General features: G+C 42.1%; 2 protein-coding genes across 2 annotated transcripts in view; one reads left to right on the top strand and one right to left on the bottom strand.

Annotated features, from left to right (window-relative positions):
- The window catches only part of RB1 (RB transcriptional corepressor 1), a 131,055-nt gene that overhangs the window by 48,160 nt on the left and 65,058 nt on the right, over positions 1-17,837 (bottom strand). The window lies entirely within an intron of this gene.
- LPAR6 (lysophosphatidic acid receptor 6) lies at positions 8,403-10,093 on the top strand. Its single transcript, XM_018563242.1, has one exon. It carries the CDS (start codon positions 8,895-8,897, stop codon positions 9,921-9,923), a length of 1,029 nt encoding a protein of 342 aa, XP_018418744.1. The 5' UTR covers positions 8,403-8,894; the 3' UTR covers positions 9,924-10,093.

Consider the following 17,837-nt stretch of genomic DNA (forward strand, 5'->3'; position numbering starts at 1 on the left):
TTAATGGAGAGCCACATAGTGCATATATATAAGTTTAAGATAAGACAGAAGCTCGGTGCTTCTTGGGCAAACTCACCGGCCCAAGTGGCTCCGTCGGCTGACGAAGGGAAGGGGGGAGGAGTCAGGTGACGAAACGGACATTGACGTCACCGGACTCCTCCCCCCTTCCCTTCGTTAGCTGACGGAGCCGCTTGGGGAAGGGGGGGGGAGGAGTCTGGTGACGTCGATGTCCGTGATGTCAACGGATCTCCGAAGGGACTCCCGAAAGCCGGCGGAGAGGCGAGTATTTTCATTTTCGATCAAAAGAATTTTAATTGATCAAAAAGTTTATTAACTTTGATTAAATCGAGAGAGAGAGAGACACACATATACATACACACACACTATTATTATTATTATAATACAGGATTTATATAGCGCCAACAGTTTGTGCAGCACTTTACAATATAAATACATACATATACACACAGATATATAATATTTCCATTATAAATAGGATATTATGTGACTCACTTCACTTTTTCTAGCTCATTATTTTCTCAATGTAAATAAAGCGCTGCATTCATTAAATAATAGAGATATAAGTAGTAGATTAACTTTTTCCTTCTTTGTTTTTTAATCACCACAAGGTGTGCTTGCTAACATGCCAACATATTTGTCAACAAGCTTTCTTCTCTACTCAAAAAGGAAACCGCAAAAAAAAAAAGTAAATTGCATGTTCCACTTGCACAAAAGACAGCGGCTTATTCACACAGTGTGTAAAATGATGAGGCTGGAATTTGAAATAGTGCCGCAACACATGTTTACCCTCCTCTCCAACCCAGATGCATTCTGACCTGGTGATAAGTAGAAGGGCAGCTCAGGAAGGGCATAAGGTCAGCATGGATCTTATCTTGTCAAGGTGATACCTTTTCTTGGCCACAAAGTATTTAACTTAAAAAGCCCTTTAAAACCTCTCCCAGTCTACAGTGAAAACACCCATACCAGTACACACACTACTTTTAAAGTGTATCCAGAAAACAAAAATGTAATATGTTGCAGCTTCCCAGTCCTTAGATGTGCTGGCTGTATTAGTTTCCTTTTATTTTGGTTTGGGGATTATGTCAATAACACGCTTCCTGTCCTAGAGTGACAATACTCTCTCATTGTGATGTATCTATGGAAGAGCAGCAGTGTTACCCTAGGCTGCTTGCTCTTGCTTTGGACTACAGAACATCTCACCTACCCCATAACATAGTGGGATGTGTTCTGTAGTTTACAAAGGTCATCTAGGCAGAGCTGACAACACTTCAATATTAGAGCAGCAGAGAAACGCAGAAAGCTAGGAGCTCAATGGATGTCAGCCAGAATTACTGATATTCTTCTGTCCCTTTTTTTTTTATAAACATGAAAAATGCACGTTATGCAGATATGTACTAAATATATTTTTTACTTTTTATTTTGCACAGATATGCACTTAAGTATTAATACCATGAAAAATTATATATTCTATTCCCAATTCAGCATGGTCAGAACATGTGTACATGCTGTCACTTTTTTTTTCTGGGACTTGAGGCATGATATATGATTTTCTTAAAGGAGAACTATGGGTTCAGTGTTTTTCCCCATAGTTCTCCTAAGGGTCAAGGGAGGACATAAACTAGCGTCCTCCCTTCACCCAAAGCTCACTATAGCGCGAGCTACAGCTCGCGGTATACTGAGACCACCAGAGCCGGGACAGATCCCGACATCACTGTTGAGATCCACCCAGCTGCGTGATTGACAGCTGGCTCTGCCTATCTAGAGGCAGAGCCAGCTGTACCCGCCCCTCTCCCGTCCGTTCCGCCAGTCAGCACTGGAGGATTGGGGGGGGGGATCCCTGCAGGGAGCCGTGAGTGACAGTCACTGCTCTCTGCAGGGACATGATCTAGAACTGAGCGAGCGACGGAATGCGCTTGCTCACTTCCCGATCTATTGAGCCGACCTGTGACAGTTTTCATTGTCACAGGTCGGCTCGAACTATGAGGATGAGTGAAAATCACTCGCCTCATAGTTCTCCTTTAATAGAAATTTTTTTTATATATATATTGAAAATGTGTGATAACCTGGCAATGGTCAGTAACGGGCATCACTGTAAAGTAATTTACAATCCTTGGCAAAGATGTGTTAGTAATTACAAAATGGCAGTGATTATTACAACAACCAGCATGCTGGAAATGTTATAGTGCCTAAAGCAGAGATCTACGGATTATTTCACATTGGAATTTTTATCGAACATTTCACCCAGACAGGTTTTATTCACAGAAGTTTTACATATTTAGGCACACAAGTGACATACAAGGAGCTACGATTCCATTATGCAGTTCCTGGGTACTCTTCTACGCTCAACACCTTCTTTATTGGACACTAGAAAGTCTAGTCCTATTTCACTGGGAAATGATCATCCGTTTATATGTCTTCCAAAATATTAAAAAAAGAAATCAATCTATTGTTAGTTCTACAAACCATACACAGCGAGATGTCGGAAGCCATGTTTGAATTGGTTGCATCACAAAGTGCAAAATTTACTAAGTAAGATGTGTTTTTTTGTTTTTTCTTTATAAAGGGGTAACCGACGTGATCTCCCCATTATTACTCCTCATCAAGTGCACACATCTCAACTACAGATTCTGCATACTGCATAGATATTTCAGATGCAGACTGGCTGTTGGGGTCTAACTAAAACTAACTGTTAGGCTTCATTCACACTATATGTATCAATCTAATGTATTCCAATGGGTATAATCGCACATTGCGTCTATATGTTTTTATCTGCAGCCAGTTTATCTGCATTTTCATTCAGGTGCATCCAGCAATTGATTTTAACATCTAAATGCACCAAAACGCATGCAGATGCATGTAAACATGGCTAGGATTTGGTACTAGATGCCTCTAAATGCATATACATGTGAACGCATGTAAACACATAATTTACACAGCTACCTCCTCATGTATCACTTGCCCCTCCCTTTTAGATTGTAAGCCCTGGAGCAGGGCCCTCCTTACCATCTTGTCTTGAATTGTATTGTAAATGTAATGTCTTCCTTATATTGTAAAGTGCTGTGCAAACTGTTAGCGCTATACAAATCCTGTATAATAATAATTTAAAGCATCAAGAAGCATAAAAACAGCATCTAGCCTGACAGAATTTCCTCTGCAGATAGAGGACAACAACGCAAGTGGCAATGTAGCCTAAAGTCAAAGCTTTTTTCCTTAAGTTTTGAATACAACAAGGAGCGATTAAAACCTCTGTCAAGTTTTTTTTTTCTCTCTGCCTGTGTCTCATTGAGGCGATTTTCCTTTACTCTCCATCTCAAGACATAAGAAGTGAGAGCAGAGCTCTCAAAGTATATGTGTCGCGGTGCACTGCAGTAAAATCTAGCCATTCATTTTTAACTGTGCTCCACAATGCACAAAAAAACATGAGCCTTGCAGTGCACTTCATTGTGATGTGAATCGGCCTTCAGACAGTGAAAATCTTCCATTTGGGACACTTGTTGAGGTGACAACTCCAATTTTTTGATTTTCACGTCTCGTAACAGAAAGGGTGAATCTTCCCCCGGCGAAGACAGACAGCAATAAAAAACCTTATAGTGAGTGACTGAAGGCAAATTTCGAGATAAACAGAGAAGATTCTTCCATCAACACTACAAGTATGTCGATGGAGGAACCCTGCCATTTGTATTATATTCTAACAGCGACCGCCGGACATTGGCTGACAGCTCTGGTCGCACGAAGATTTTCCGGCCAGCTCCTTTCAATCGCTTGATCGAGGGATGCTGGCCAAAAGAGTGCCGACAGCGGTTCCTCAAAAAACGGGTGAAATTCGCACAGTGTATGGGCACCCTTAGTTCTTCTTTGTACCTAGGCGTTTTGTCGCTGAAAGCTATGTGCGACAAAACGCTCAAGACAAGCAATCCCATTCATTTCTATTGCCACAGTTCACACCTGAGCATTTTGGAGCATGCGGAAAAATGCCAGTCGCTGGAAAAAGTATATAAACTACTTTTTGGCAGATTACAGCGCATTTTCATCCCATAAACCTCAGGTTGGATTGACACTTAAGTGACCCCTATTAAATGCGTTTTACACACATCTTTTTCTTTCACAAAGGTTTTATTGTGTTTGTTTTTTTTGTACGAAAAAATAAAAAAAGATAACCAAGCCAAGGCTTGCAAGCCGAATGGCAGGTAATACAAAAAGCACATATTCTCAGTGCTGCGCAGAGCACAACAGGATAATATGAATAACCAGCAGGTCTAGTATAAGGGTTCTTAAAAATATCATAATAGGAACAGTGCTGCATAAATCTAAGGGGTAAACATTAGTAGACGAAGCGAAAGGATCACAATAAGGCCCCATTCACACTGCACGATTTGCAAAGCGCGCGTTTGTCGCGCGATTTGCATTTTGCGCGATATCGCGCAAATGCTTGCATTGCAAAGAATGGAATCGCGGCAAAATCCGCTCCAAAAAGGGTCCTGCTGTAGCGACGCACGACCCGCGACAGCATGACACTTTGCCCCATTGCCTTGCATTGAAGAGCGATATCGCGCGGTAAATTGCCCTGATATCGCGGGAATTACCGCGCGATAAATCACTCAATGTGAACGGGGCCTAAGGGTAACATTTCAGTACAGTTGGGTGATCCTACCGTGAGGGATGCCCATAAGTCCCTCAACATCATATAACATGACACGGGGTCCAGAGGGGAAGGAGCACGTCAATCAACAGTGACTCTCGGCACACATCTTTTTCTAAGCGTTTTTTTGAGTGCGTATGTTAAGTCGCGCAATTTGTGAGCAGATTTGGGCACATCCATGTCAATGACCAAAACACGCATAATACGCAAGCAAATGATCACAACACACATTTTGCAAGTGTTTTCTATTGAAAATCACCCCCAAAGTAGCTCATGTAGTATTTTGTGCGACAGGCGTATTTCTGCTTGCAACAAAACGCTGACGTGTGCACTGGGTTCATAGACATGAATGGGATTCCTAGTGTTGAGCTGTTTGTCACACTGAATCAAACAGCTCAGGTGTGAATGGGCCCCAATGGGAAACTTTGTGCGATAAAACACTCAGGTGTGAAGAGGGGCCATAGAAATGAATAGGATTTCTTGCCTTGAGCGTTTTGTCGCACTCATGACTAGCAAATGAGATACTTTGTCTTAAGCGTTTTGTCGCGCTTAGCTTTGAGCAACAGTAGAACAGTAGAAAGGCATCATGGCACACTCACAAACCAGCATGTAAAACAACTTGTCTCACCACTAAGGACAATGACAGAGGTTTGGATACACGTCTTCTGCAAAGGATGTGTGTGTTTCTGTACCTTTAAGGAGGTGGGGCGTCCTCCTGGCAGGCCTGCACCCAATTTGATATCTTCTGCCCCATGTGCTCCAAGATGGAGACTCTCATAGTTTAGAGTTAGGACCGCACTATAAGAGGTGCCTTGGCGCGGCAGTGCGGCTTACACATCCTTTGCAGAAGACGTGTATCCAAACCTCTGTCATTGTCCTTAGTGGTGAGACAAGTTGTTTTACATGCTAGTTTGTGAGTGTGCCATGATGCCTTTCTACTGTTCTACTGTTCAAAGCCCATTTCGTGTGCACCTTACTGTATAACTGGTAACAAATTGTTGAGTGCGTTTGTCGTTTGTTTTGCTTTACCGATTTGGTGCAGCGACGCATGGGGTTTCTCAGCTGCCAATGGGATGTGCGGGATCCCTTGTGTGTTTCTGTACCTTTAAGGAGGTGGGGCGTCCTCCTGACAAGCCTGCACCCAATTTGATATCTTCTGCCCCATGTGCTCCAAGATGGAGACTCTCATAGTTTAGAGTTAGGACCGCACTATAAGAGGTGCCTTGGCGCGGCAGTGCGGCTTACACATCCTTTGCAGAAGACGTGTATCCAAACCTCTGTCATTGTCCTTAGTGGTGAGACAAGTTGTTTTACATGCTAGTTTGTGAGTGTGCCATGATGCCTTTCTACTGTTCTACTGTTCAAAGCCCATTTCGTGTGCACCTTACTGTATAACTGGTAACAAATTGTTGAGTGCGTTTGTCGTTTGTTTTGCTTTACCGATTTGGTGCAGCGACGCATGGGGTTTCTCAGCTGCCAATGGGATGTGCGGGATCCCTTGTGTGTTTCTGTACCTTTAAGGAGGTGGGGCGTCCTCCTGACAAGCCTGCACCCAATTTGATATCTTCTGCCCCATGTGCTCCAAGATGGAGACTCTCATAGTTTAGAGTTAGGACCGCACTATAAGAGGTGCCTTGGCGCGGCAGTGCGGCTTACACATCCTTTGCAGAAGACGTGTATCCAAACCTCTGTCATTGTCCTTAGTGGTGAGACAAGTTGTTTTACATGCTAGTTTGTGAGTGTGCCATGATGCCTTTCTACTGTTCTACTGTTCAAAGCCCATTTCGTGTGCACCTTACTGTATAACTGGTAACAAATTGTTGAGTGCGTTTGTCGTTTGTTTTGCTTTACCGATTTGGTGCAGCGACGCATGGGGTTTCTCAGCTGCCAATGGGATGTGCGGGATCCCTTGTGTGTTTCTGTACCTTTAAGGAGGTGGGGCGTCCTCCTGACAAGCCTGCACCCAATTTGATATCTTCTGCCCCATGTGCTCCAAGATGGAGACTCTCATAGTTTAGAGTTAGGACCGCACTATAAGAGGTGCCTTGGCGCGGCAGTGCGGCTTACACATCCTTTGCAGAAGACGTGTATCCAAACCTCTGTCATTGTCCTTAGTGGTGAGACAAGTTGTTTTACATGCTAGTTTGTGAGTGTGCCATGATGCCTTTCTACTGTTCTACTGTTCAAAGCCCATTTCGTGTGCACCTTACTGTATAACTGGTAACAAATTGTTGAGTGCGTTTGTCGTTTGTTTTGCTTTACCGATTTGGTGCAGCGACGCATGGGGTTTCTCAGCTGCCAATGGGATGTGCGGGATCCCTTGTGTGTTTCTGTACCTTTAAGGAGGTGGGGCGTCCTCCTGACAAGCCTGCACCCAATTTGATATCTTCTGCCCCATGTGCTCCAAGATGGAGACTCTCATAGTTTAGAGTTAGGACCGCACTATAAGAGGTGCCTTGGCGCGGCAGTGCGGCTTACACATCCTTTGCAGAAGACGTGTATCCAAACCTCTGTCATTGTCCTTAGTGGTGAGACAAGTTGTTTTACATGCTAGTTTGTGAGTGTGCCATGATGCCTTTCTACTGTTCTACTGTTCAAAGCCCATTTCGTGTGCACCTTACTGTATAACTGGTAACAAATTGTTGAGTGCGTTTGTCGTTTGTTTTGCTTTACCGATTTGGTGCAGCGACGCATGGGGTTGAGGTTTGGATACACGTCTTCTGCAAAGGATGTGTGTGTTTCTGTACCTTTAAGGAGGTGGGGCGTCCTCCTGGCAGGCCTGCACCCAATTTGATATCTTCTGCCCCATGTGCTCCAAGATGGAGACTCTCATAGTTTAGAGTTAGGACCGCACTATAAGAGGTGCCTTGGCGCGGCAGTGCGGCTTACACATCCTTTGCAGAAGACGTGTATCCAAACCTCTGTCATTGTCCTTAGTGGTGAGACAAGTTGTTTTACATGCTGGTTTGTGAGTGTGCCATGATGCCTTTCTACTGTTCTACTGTTCAAAGCCCATTTCGTGTGCACCTTACTGTATAACTGGTAACAAATTGTTGAGTGCGTTTGTCGTTTGTTTTGCTTTAGCTTTGAGCAACAGGACGCCTAGGTGTGAATGGAGCCTTAGAATTTTGCGAGAAAGAGCATGTGAATCTCCGCAATACAGAAACAACAATATTCAAAAAGAACTCAAAATGGGTGGCTGCTTGTTGTATATTTACCATTGCCAAGCAAAAAAAACCTGACAGAAGCTATAATCCCTCCCTACGCCATCCAAAAAATTGGCCTCAGATACTCCAATTGCAAACAACAACAAAAAGCAAAAAATACTGTATATATAAATTCTATGAAATGTTGTTCCTGAAGTTAGAACAGGCTGGGTTAGTATGGCATGGACAAGTCACACATTCTAAACAGACTGCCTGAACAGTATGGCACAGCAAGAGTTAAGTGATTGCTGAGAGATATCCCTGCCTGATCATTTGAAATTCTCTCAGGTATAGTCCTAGAGGACGTTTTATCACACAGTAGGCAACACAAGCAAACAATCTGGGCAGAGTCTAGCCTTTGTTTAGGGCCGGCCTCTTCCTGTGTTATTCAAGCTTTTGTGTGAGAGCGCTCAGAGAAGCAGAAGCCACCACAAGCAATACACATCACACCCAGCTGTGGAACTTGTTGCTGCTTAAAACTCTGCCGTGTGTGCTACACAGGCTCACATTTTTACTGGAAACTTTGATGAACAGCAGCGTGAGAGAGAGAGAGAAGAGAGCTTCCTCCTCTGAAGTTTGCACTTCCAGCAGAAGCACAGCAAGACTGAAAATACACCTCTCTCTTACTCGGCAGATGATCCTGCATTGCTCTTTGATACTGCAGCATGTTTCCCTTGCCTAACCTTCTACCACCAGGAATAAAAGGTGCACAGCTGTAAAGGTAACAAGTATTTCTGGATCAAAGAATTTGAAGGAAGTCATAAACGCAAATTGTGGAGATGTTAAGGACTGAAAATTTGCAAGTGGATTGTAGAGAGCCTTGTGGAAACGAACACACTGAAAAATCTCCCAACTGATACCCAGTGCTGGATTGGGATAGTTCTTGCTGGACCTCACACCACTGGATAACTGCAAGGGGAAGCTCCAAGCTGGCCACACGTGCACAGCCAATGATCGGTGACCGTTAAACGTATAGCTCAACAAAGGACCAGCACAAACTGCCTGGCGTGCCTGGACTACCATTGAAGATGGTAAACAATACAACACACTGCCCAGTGTATGATGAATTTAAGTACATCCTGTATGGATGTATATTTAGCATGGTGTTTGTGCTTGGCTTGATTGCAAACTGTGTTGCTTTGTACATCTTCATCTGCACCTTAAAAGTGAGGAATGAAACCACAACGTACATGATCAACTTAGCCATTTCTGACCTCCTCTTTGTGTTTACACTGCCTTTTCGGATTTTCTACTTTGCGGCAAGGAACTGGCCCTTTGGAGATACGCTGTGCAAGATATCAGTGACTCTTTTCTATACAAATATGTATGGAAGTATCTTGTTTCTCACTTGCATCAGTGTGGACCGCTTTCTAGCAATTGTACATCCATTTCGGTCAAAGACCATCAGGACAAAAAAGAAAGCAAAAATTACGTGTGGGGTTGTTTGGCTCATTGTGCTCACGGGCAGTGTCCCTGCAAGCTTTTTTCGCTCAACAAACTCAAAGAATAACAGCTCTTCAGAGACTTGCTTTGAGAACTTCTCTGACGATACCTGGAAAACCTATCTGTCGAAGATCGTCATTTTCATTGAAATAGTAGGGTTCTTCATCCCCCTCATACTCAATGTGTTCTGTTCAACAATGGTTTTAAAGACCCTGAAGAAGCCAGTGACATTAAGCAGGAGCAAACTCAACAAAAAGAAGGTGCTTCTGATGATCGTTGTCCATCTGGCAATCTATTGCTTCTGTTTTATCCCCTATAATGTTAATTTGGTGCTTTACTCGCTTATGAGAACTCAGGCTTTTAGTAACTGCTCTGTGCAGGCAGCAGTTAGGACTATGTACCCCATTACACTCTGCATAGCAGTATCAAACTGCTGCTTTGACCCCATTATTTACTATTTTACATCAGAGACCATTCAAAATTCCATCAAGAAGAGGAACCGTCCCATGAGGAAGGATTCGCGATTCTCTGAAACCATTGGATCAGACAATTTTATTCAGCATAACTTACAGTCTTTGAAAGCAAAAATATTTGAGAACGAGTCTACCATATGATAAAAGGCAGCTGCACTCCTTGGATTCAAAAACCTGTATGTGCAGCTGGATTGCTACAGTATGTAAGTGGCTTTAGGCACTAACAAGCTAAATACTGTTTATGCTGAAACTGTACCGTCACGTGCCATATCTGTTTGGGGAGATTATGGCAAAGGCCTAAATTAGGGTTAGGAAGTCTTTGGAAAATTTGCACAAGATGGCTGTAGAGAGGTTACAGGGGCCAGCATTTTGTGATGTATGTCACTTACACGGCATCTGTTGGGGGATGGAAATATCAGCACACTCACACACAGTGCAAAAAAAGTGAATCCTTTCTGGTTTAAAAAGGAAAAGCTAACTAAAAACACACCATACATAAAATGTCAGTCCATGTCCTCGTTACCATTCACTGGAGGTCTGGATTGTCTTTATATGGATTTACAATTTGACATTTTAAACAGTAGATTATTTCCCTAAAATAGAACTACTGCAGGTCACTCTGGCATAGATATTGTTCATTTCAAATATGGATAGAGCCTTGGCCTGCAATCAGGTCAAGTCCACCATAGTCTTATGTTGAAAACGCTATCATTGCATACATAGGGGGAATGGTTGAGCTGCTTTCACCTCACAAATTTAGGGGGGAAAAATAATTTTGCATCCATTTAGTTGTTGGCAGGTTTCAGTATTTTCATGAATGGCTGCTATTTGCATATAATATAAAGACTTACATTCATTGAGGGGAATTTATCAAAACTGGAGCAGACTAAATTTGGAGCAGCTGTGCATGGTAACCAATCAGCGTCTCTCTTTCATTTTCAACTGAACAAAGAGGCTGATTGGTTGCCCTGGGCAGCTGCTCCACATTTTGTCTGCTCCAGTTTTGATAAATTACCCCCATAGTTGTTAAATGATTTGCAAGGCAGCTGAGCTCTGTCTGCAGAATTGGGACTAAAGGAGTTGTAGTAACAAGATCCTTCTTATAGAAGGCAAATTCATTTAGTATATTACTGAATATGAGAATTGCATTTTTACATGTCAAATGCTCTTTATAAACACTGTATATGTAAATCTATTCTACTCCGTAGTGAACTGCATTGTGAATGTATTTAAAGTTGGCACTTTAGGCACAATGAAATGGTCAACTGCTGTTCTGTTCCATTAAAATACTGTCTTCAGAAGTAAAAACTTTACATTTGTTCATTATTCCTAAGTTGATGCTCAATGTGTGCTCACTATTCTAATATGTACATTGAGCACTATGGCATACAGTTTGTAAGATGTCCCCTTTATAGGCTGGCTATACACTGGCCCAATTCTGCTATAATATTCATTGTCATTCATTAAGGGACAAAGTACCAATCATGCAAATTTTGGAGGTTATTCATTATGCGGGGCCCTTGTCTGTGAAAAATGGGAATATTTATGTCACGTATGCATTGTTACATTTGCTGCATGCATCTGGTGCTCATAGATTGTGACAAGGACAGTTGCAATGAACACTTATGAAGTTGAACAGGCTGTGGGCAACATAAGTCAAGCAATGGGGTAAAGAGGGCACTGCTCACAGTCTACAGGAAATGGCAAGAAGCAAGGTGTGGCTGAGTGGAATTAAAACAAGCAAAACATGTGGGGACTTGAACATGTAATAGTTACCTAGTTTCTGTGAAGTTTAATGAAAACTTCAGCTGTGCCAAACAGAGCTACAGTCATAATGGCCCATTTACTTCAGGTAGGTCCAGTGTGGTGAGTTAAGGCCAGGTCCACACCATTTTCCGGAACACGGCGCACTGCATTTTGCCGTGATTTTACCACGTTCGGAGCGTTTATTTTTTTTTTGCTTTAAATGGGCTTACAGGTGCGGTCCAGTGTGTTTGTAAGCATTTTGTATGCATTTTCCATGCAATGCATTCCAGACCAGAGAAAACGAGACAAGCAGTATTTTTTTTGTGTCTGGTCTGGAACGCACTGTGCTGGTGTGAACAGAGCCTAGAAATACCATAGGGATACATTGGGCTGCTTTTTTGGTCCAGGAACATACTATTCTGGTCTGGACGTGATCCGGACATGGTTTGAACAAACACTAAATGCACGCACGTTAATGAGCATTGCTTAATTTAAACAATCAAAGCCAGTACTGCCCCTTGAAACATAAAAAAAAATGCAAAACAGAATAAAAGGGGGCGGGGGGGGGAGGGGGGGTTTATGGCTATTACTAAATAGCTAATTATTAAATTGAATAGGTTACAGTAACAAGCGGTTTAATTTAATAACTTTGTCATTTAAGTCCAGATGAGAACTACATCAGGACCAGCCCTTTATTTTACTAAATCCTTTTCATTTTTTAAAAACGATCTTTAATGATCAACACCAATATCTTTCAATATCTAGCAATGACGTCTTTGTACATTTTGCTGACAAGTCGACATGAATGTTTAACTGGAAGATGTGAGGAAAGCCAAGAATTGTGTAAAATATGGGCCTGTGATGAATCACTTTGTGAAGGAGTTCACAGCGGAAATGTTTTACTCACTGGGAACGTCTGCTCTGTTAAGACATGCCAAAGATGCATTATCACTAAGTTCAAGCAACTCCTTTTCCTTAGGGCAAATGGAGGAAAAGGGTGATGTGCACATGCAGGTCACTGTTCAAGTGGTTTATTCAGCTGAATTCTCTTGCCATACCATCCACCCACGTGCTTCCACTAATCAATCCAAGCCCTGGCCTTGCAGAAGTTATTGCTCTTAGAACAAAAGGCTTCCTGCTGCAGGGGGTTTGCCCCGCCAAACAGCTTGTGTCCAGCTCCTGTAATTTGGTTCATCTATATATGGGACAGCACACAAATTACTTTACAACCTAAATTAAGTACTCAGCAAATATTTCTACATATTAGATTATAAAAAATGTAGAGGGAGTAGTACACATGTACAGTTAATGTCACCTAACAAGAAACGTTCGTACAAACTGCAATAATTTGACAAAGTTACACATGTTTACTAAATACTTCTGCAATAATAATACTATGAAAAAATTGTAAATTGCCTTGGTGCACTGCCATGTTGACTAAATAGCTGCATTTCTCCCAGCTTTGCCTCTATGTAGCTGCTACATGATTGTCTGGGCAGAATTTTTTAATAGAAGATTTAATACAAGTGATACATTTACTGATTTTTCTTTTATTACACAGCAATGCCAGGATGTATTTACAAAGCAACAGGAATAAATGCATGGTCTGCCCAGCAACAGTGTAACCTTGCCTTAAAAGTGGCAGATTTACTGTGATGAACAACATATAATTACAGAATTTTTGCACAAGTGTTGCCAGCGTGTTGTCCCTAAGGACCTGTTCACATGAGTTTCAGGTCCTGATCAGGTGCGGATCTGCAGACACGGTGCTATGTGTTTTTGCCGCGTTTTTGATGCGTTCCAGTTTAAAAAATTTTTTTTTTTTTTTTGCTAGAGTGAGGAAAGTATGTTAGATGCATTGCAGTGCGTTTGACGCGTTTTCGGACCGTTTCCTGGCCGTACAAAATGTGACATGCAGTATTTTTCTGTCGTAACCTGAACGGACTGCGCACGTGAGAACTGTAGCCCATAAAACACATAGGGATACATTGGGATGCATTTTTAGTGCAGGAGCGTACGGATCAGGTCACCACAGAAAACGGACATCGTGTGAACAGGCCCTAAAACTAGACATGTGCACCAGCAAAAAAAAATGTGTTTAGTTTCGTTTTGATTCGGATTTTTAATGTCACTTTTCTGCAACGAAAATGCCTCCACAAACGTTCATACAGGACTAACGTTAATTTAGTTTATGAAAAATTCGGATTCATTTTCATTCATCATTTCTGTTATTCGGAGGCTCGGATACATCCGAATCTCCGAATAACGAAAATTTGTCGGAAAGGTGAATTTTTCCGAAACAAATCACACGACTTCCTAAAACTGACCTGGTGCACAATATGTAATTCAGCAGAACTGATTTCAAACATGAAACAATGGCACATGGGTCCTGTAAGACCCCTTTTATACCGAGCTATAAGGGCAACACTGCAGAAAGAGCGAGACAAACATTCATGCATGTGCTATTCATTTTCCCTACCCTGTGTTGTTCCATTACTCCACAGTCCATTCAGTCACTGGGGGTTACATGACCCCATGCATTAGATCCCCTTGGGTTGTGGCGACTTCAGTCTTGTGGATCTTTGTATTGTCATTCATCAAAGCAAGCAAATGCAGATCAAGACACCGGGGTCCACACAGCTTAACAGATGAACTAACAGATGAAGACAAGATGGATCTAAACTTCTAGATGGCACATCATTTAAAAGTGAAACTGTGCACCTTTAACATGGTTGTGGTACAGATTTAGAACAGACGTACTAACATATGAAGACAAAATGGATCTAAACTTCTAAATGGCACATCCTCTGCAAGCAAAACTGCCCACTTTTAAAATGGTTTTGGTACCGGAGCTCCTGAAATATTCATCATACAAAGCACAGAAGCCACAATGTTTTTGCTTTAAAAAAAAAATCCCCTATGCTTGATTCAAACATAAACTTTGCAGTTACGCTTTCCTGAAGCATTACACAAACAAGACATGTGAAGTAGGTCATGCCTACTTTTACTTTGTGGTTTTTTTTGTGCATCAGTCTTCCTACTACAAAGAAAGGCAAGCTAGTTATGGTTTATTTTATAAGCACCAATGCTCAAAAAAACAAAAAACAAACCGTATACATAAGATGCTTAAAACTATACGCAAGATTTCATGATGTGCCTGGTGTCAGAAGATGTGAATAGCTGTTCTGATAGCTATAGATGCAGCCACTTTTATAAAACATGACTGGTGTACAGCAAACTGACATCAATGGTTTACACTGTGGTCAAATTGCTGTAGACCAATAAACCAATCTAATTAGGTATAAAAGGAGTTTGCAAATGTCTACCAAATGACATTGTGGTTGGTTTGATCTAATTTTACAATAGTTTTGACTGGTTGCTTAGAAGCCAAAGGAAATCTTCTGTTACCAGTTTTAAAGCCAGCATAACCGTAAACTATGAAAACATAAAAAGCTTCTTCACAAATGAGTTTCCTTTCTTTGCTGCAGCATCTCCCAAACTTGCCCAACATACTTTATACCTTCCCCAAGAAATGCATTTAGGAGAAATAAGCCCATACTGCGGTCTGGCAGCTGGAAAAGTCGATAGAATTCTGTGTGCATCAGTAAAAGGGATGACCAGTAGGGGGTCCTGATTTTCCAATACAGAGCTTTAGTTAGACCTCATTTACATGACTGTGTCCAGGTCTGGAGATCTTACTTACAAAAAGATATTGATAAGATATTGATAAGACATGAGCAAAAGCATTATTTGTGTATCACTCGGCTGTAGATCCTAAAATTATCTCTGAATTGGTGCCGACACTGTCCTTTCTTCTGCAGGGTGGCTATTTTTGGTCCCCATGGTCCCTGTGTGTGTGTGTGTTGTAAAGTAGCTACCGCTCCAAGCTCACTCCCGTAATGGACTATAATCTCAATATAAACTAGTAAACGAAACACGAGATTGTATTCCATCAAAGGAGTGATCGTGTAATGGTGGTGTCTACTTTACAACACACACAGTGACCAAAAGTAGCCACCCTCTAGAACAGGGGTATTAAACCTCCGGCCCTCCAACTGTGGTGGAACTACAAATCCCATCAGGCATTGCAAGACTTTCACAGCCACGACTCCTGCAGAGAGATGCATCATGGGATTTGTAGTTTCACCACAGCTGGAGGGCCGGAGGTTTGCTATCCCTGCTAAGTGATACACAAATAAGATACATTTTTGTGAACAGTTAAGGTACTTGAATGCATTTTTAAGAATTAAATCCTGAGTTTAGTGTCCCTTTAATTGTTTAACTCATGCAAAAGTTTTTTTGGGGAAAATGATCAGTACATGTTTTTACATACAGTAGGTGATTGGTACTCTGGGTCTGTTTTAGGAAGTATTCCAAATCCCAAAGTAAACTTCTAATGTGCCATACACTAAGCCTTAATATACAAAGATGATTGAACACAGTTTATTAATAAGCCAGTGTTCTGTTTTCCATCTACACTTTGCATGAGGTGAGCCATAATAAGCTTGTTAGTACTTGTGCAGGAAAACCGGGAGGGCCACACCTCTAACCAGCTTTAGCGTGGATGATGTAGAGCCAGAACAAAATGCATAACTAAGCTAACATTAGATAGACTTAATATAATAATGTGATATTATGCCACTATTATCATCATAATTGTGTGTGAATTTCTCACTGGGTGGCTCAATGTGTCGGATTCTGCTCAGAAGAAATCCTATCATTAAGTACAAGTAAAAGAAATGAGAAGCTGTGGGAAAATACAAGAGTAGAAATGAAAAATGCAAATGAGACTGCAAGGACATATAAATCCAGTCAGACAAAAATAAATAAAAACCTGTACATAAGTAGTCCATGAAGATGCAAATAATAAATGTGTGATAAAAAGGACACCTGGACATCAAAAAGTTTATTAAAAATGCATATCCAAAACCTAATAGAAAAATACATATGCTATTTAGAAGTGAGTGGGGGATTTGGGAATTAAATTTCATGTATGCACTCTATTGTGAAGTACAATAAATAATGATAACATGGCCATTACAATAACCAGTCAGATTCAGGCCAAGGAGATCAAAAGATTCCACAAATTTAAAGTGACATTAAAGGCATAATTCCCCCCCACCCAGGGCTGTGTCAAGGTCTCTCCTGGGCAGGTGCTGGGCTGAACGGATAGGTGGTGGGCTGAACCGATAGGTGGTGAGTAAAACAGGGTGTGTTCCAGTCTTATGCCAGCTCTGAGGCTGCCTCGAGCTGTTCCTGCGCCGGGAAGGAGGAGGAGGAGATGTGGGACCCGGCAAGCAGTGTCAATGACAGCTACTGCCAGTCACCAGCAGTCTGATCTGATTTACAAATTTAAAGGGCTGGTATCAGCCTTTAGTATCAGGACATTTTCACAAGTACTCCTGAAAATGCCCTGCATTGGCCTTGATACCGATACTAGTATTGGTATCAGGACATCCCTAATGTAAAACATAATAAAGAAAGCACGATCAATGGTTAGACACACTGTTTGCATAGAATTCCAACATTTACACAGTTCAAAAATGGTCCTCCATGTGTAGGGATTTGACAATGTCCAAGTCAGGAAAAAAACACTGCCGCAAGGATGAGAGCTTTCATGATAGTAATAAAGGCAGTAAAGCTGGCCATAGGCTAATATTTTCTTCGCTCAACCTGCGGGCGGAAGAAAATAGTAGACTCCTCCATCAACGCTTGCGAGTCTAGATCAAGAAATCTCCCTCTGTCTTCATTGAACTCATTGCTGACTGGCTGCCCGTTCTGTTCATTTGAAGATATTCCGAATAGCTCCTCCGAACAGTGACAGAGGGATGCCAGACAAAAGGGTGCAGACAGTGGCACCCACTGTGCGAATTTCAGCCGGTTCATCAAGAATCAGCCAAAATTTGCATAGTGTATCGTCAGCTTGAAGGGTTATTAAACCCTCATTTGTTTTTGCATATATCTAGTGCTAGCAAGCAGTAGATATATGCAAAACGATTAAAAAAAAACCTGTGTCTCCGCCGCGCGCTCTCCCGTCCGAACATCGGAAAATTTCTCGGGGCAGCCGCAAAGGATCTTGGGGCGGGCGCATGCGCAGTTCAGATGTTCGGCCGGGAGAAGACGATAGACACAAGGTAAGTCTATGGAGCAGCGTGCACCCGCACAGACTCCGTGGGACATGAGCGAAGAGGAGGACAGAGGAGTCGGCGCTGGAGGGACAGCTAAAAACTACAGGAAAGAAGATCGGATTAAGGAGGCATCATTTAAGGTAAGTCCTTACTTTAGCACTGTGGGGGGGGGGGGGGCCTT

This window comes from Nanorana parkeri, unplaced genomic scaffold, assembly GCF_000935625.1.
Source record: "Nanorana parkeri isolate BGI_ZX_2015 unplaced genomic scaffold, ASM93562v1 scaffold644, whole genome shotgun sequence".
In the NCBI taxonomy this organism is placed as follows: domain Eukaryota; kingdom Metazoa; phylum Chordata; class Amphibia; order Anura; family Dicroglossidae; genus Nanorana; species Nanorana parkeri.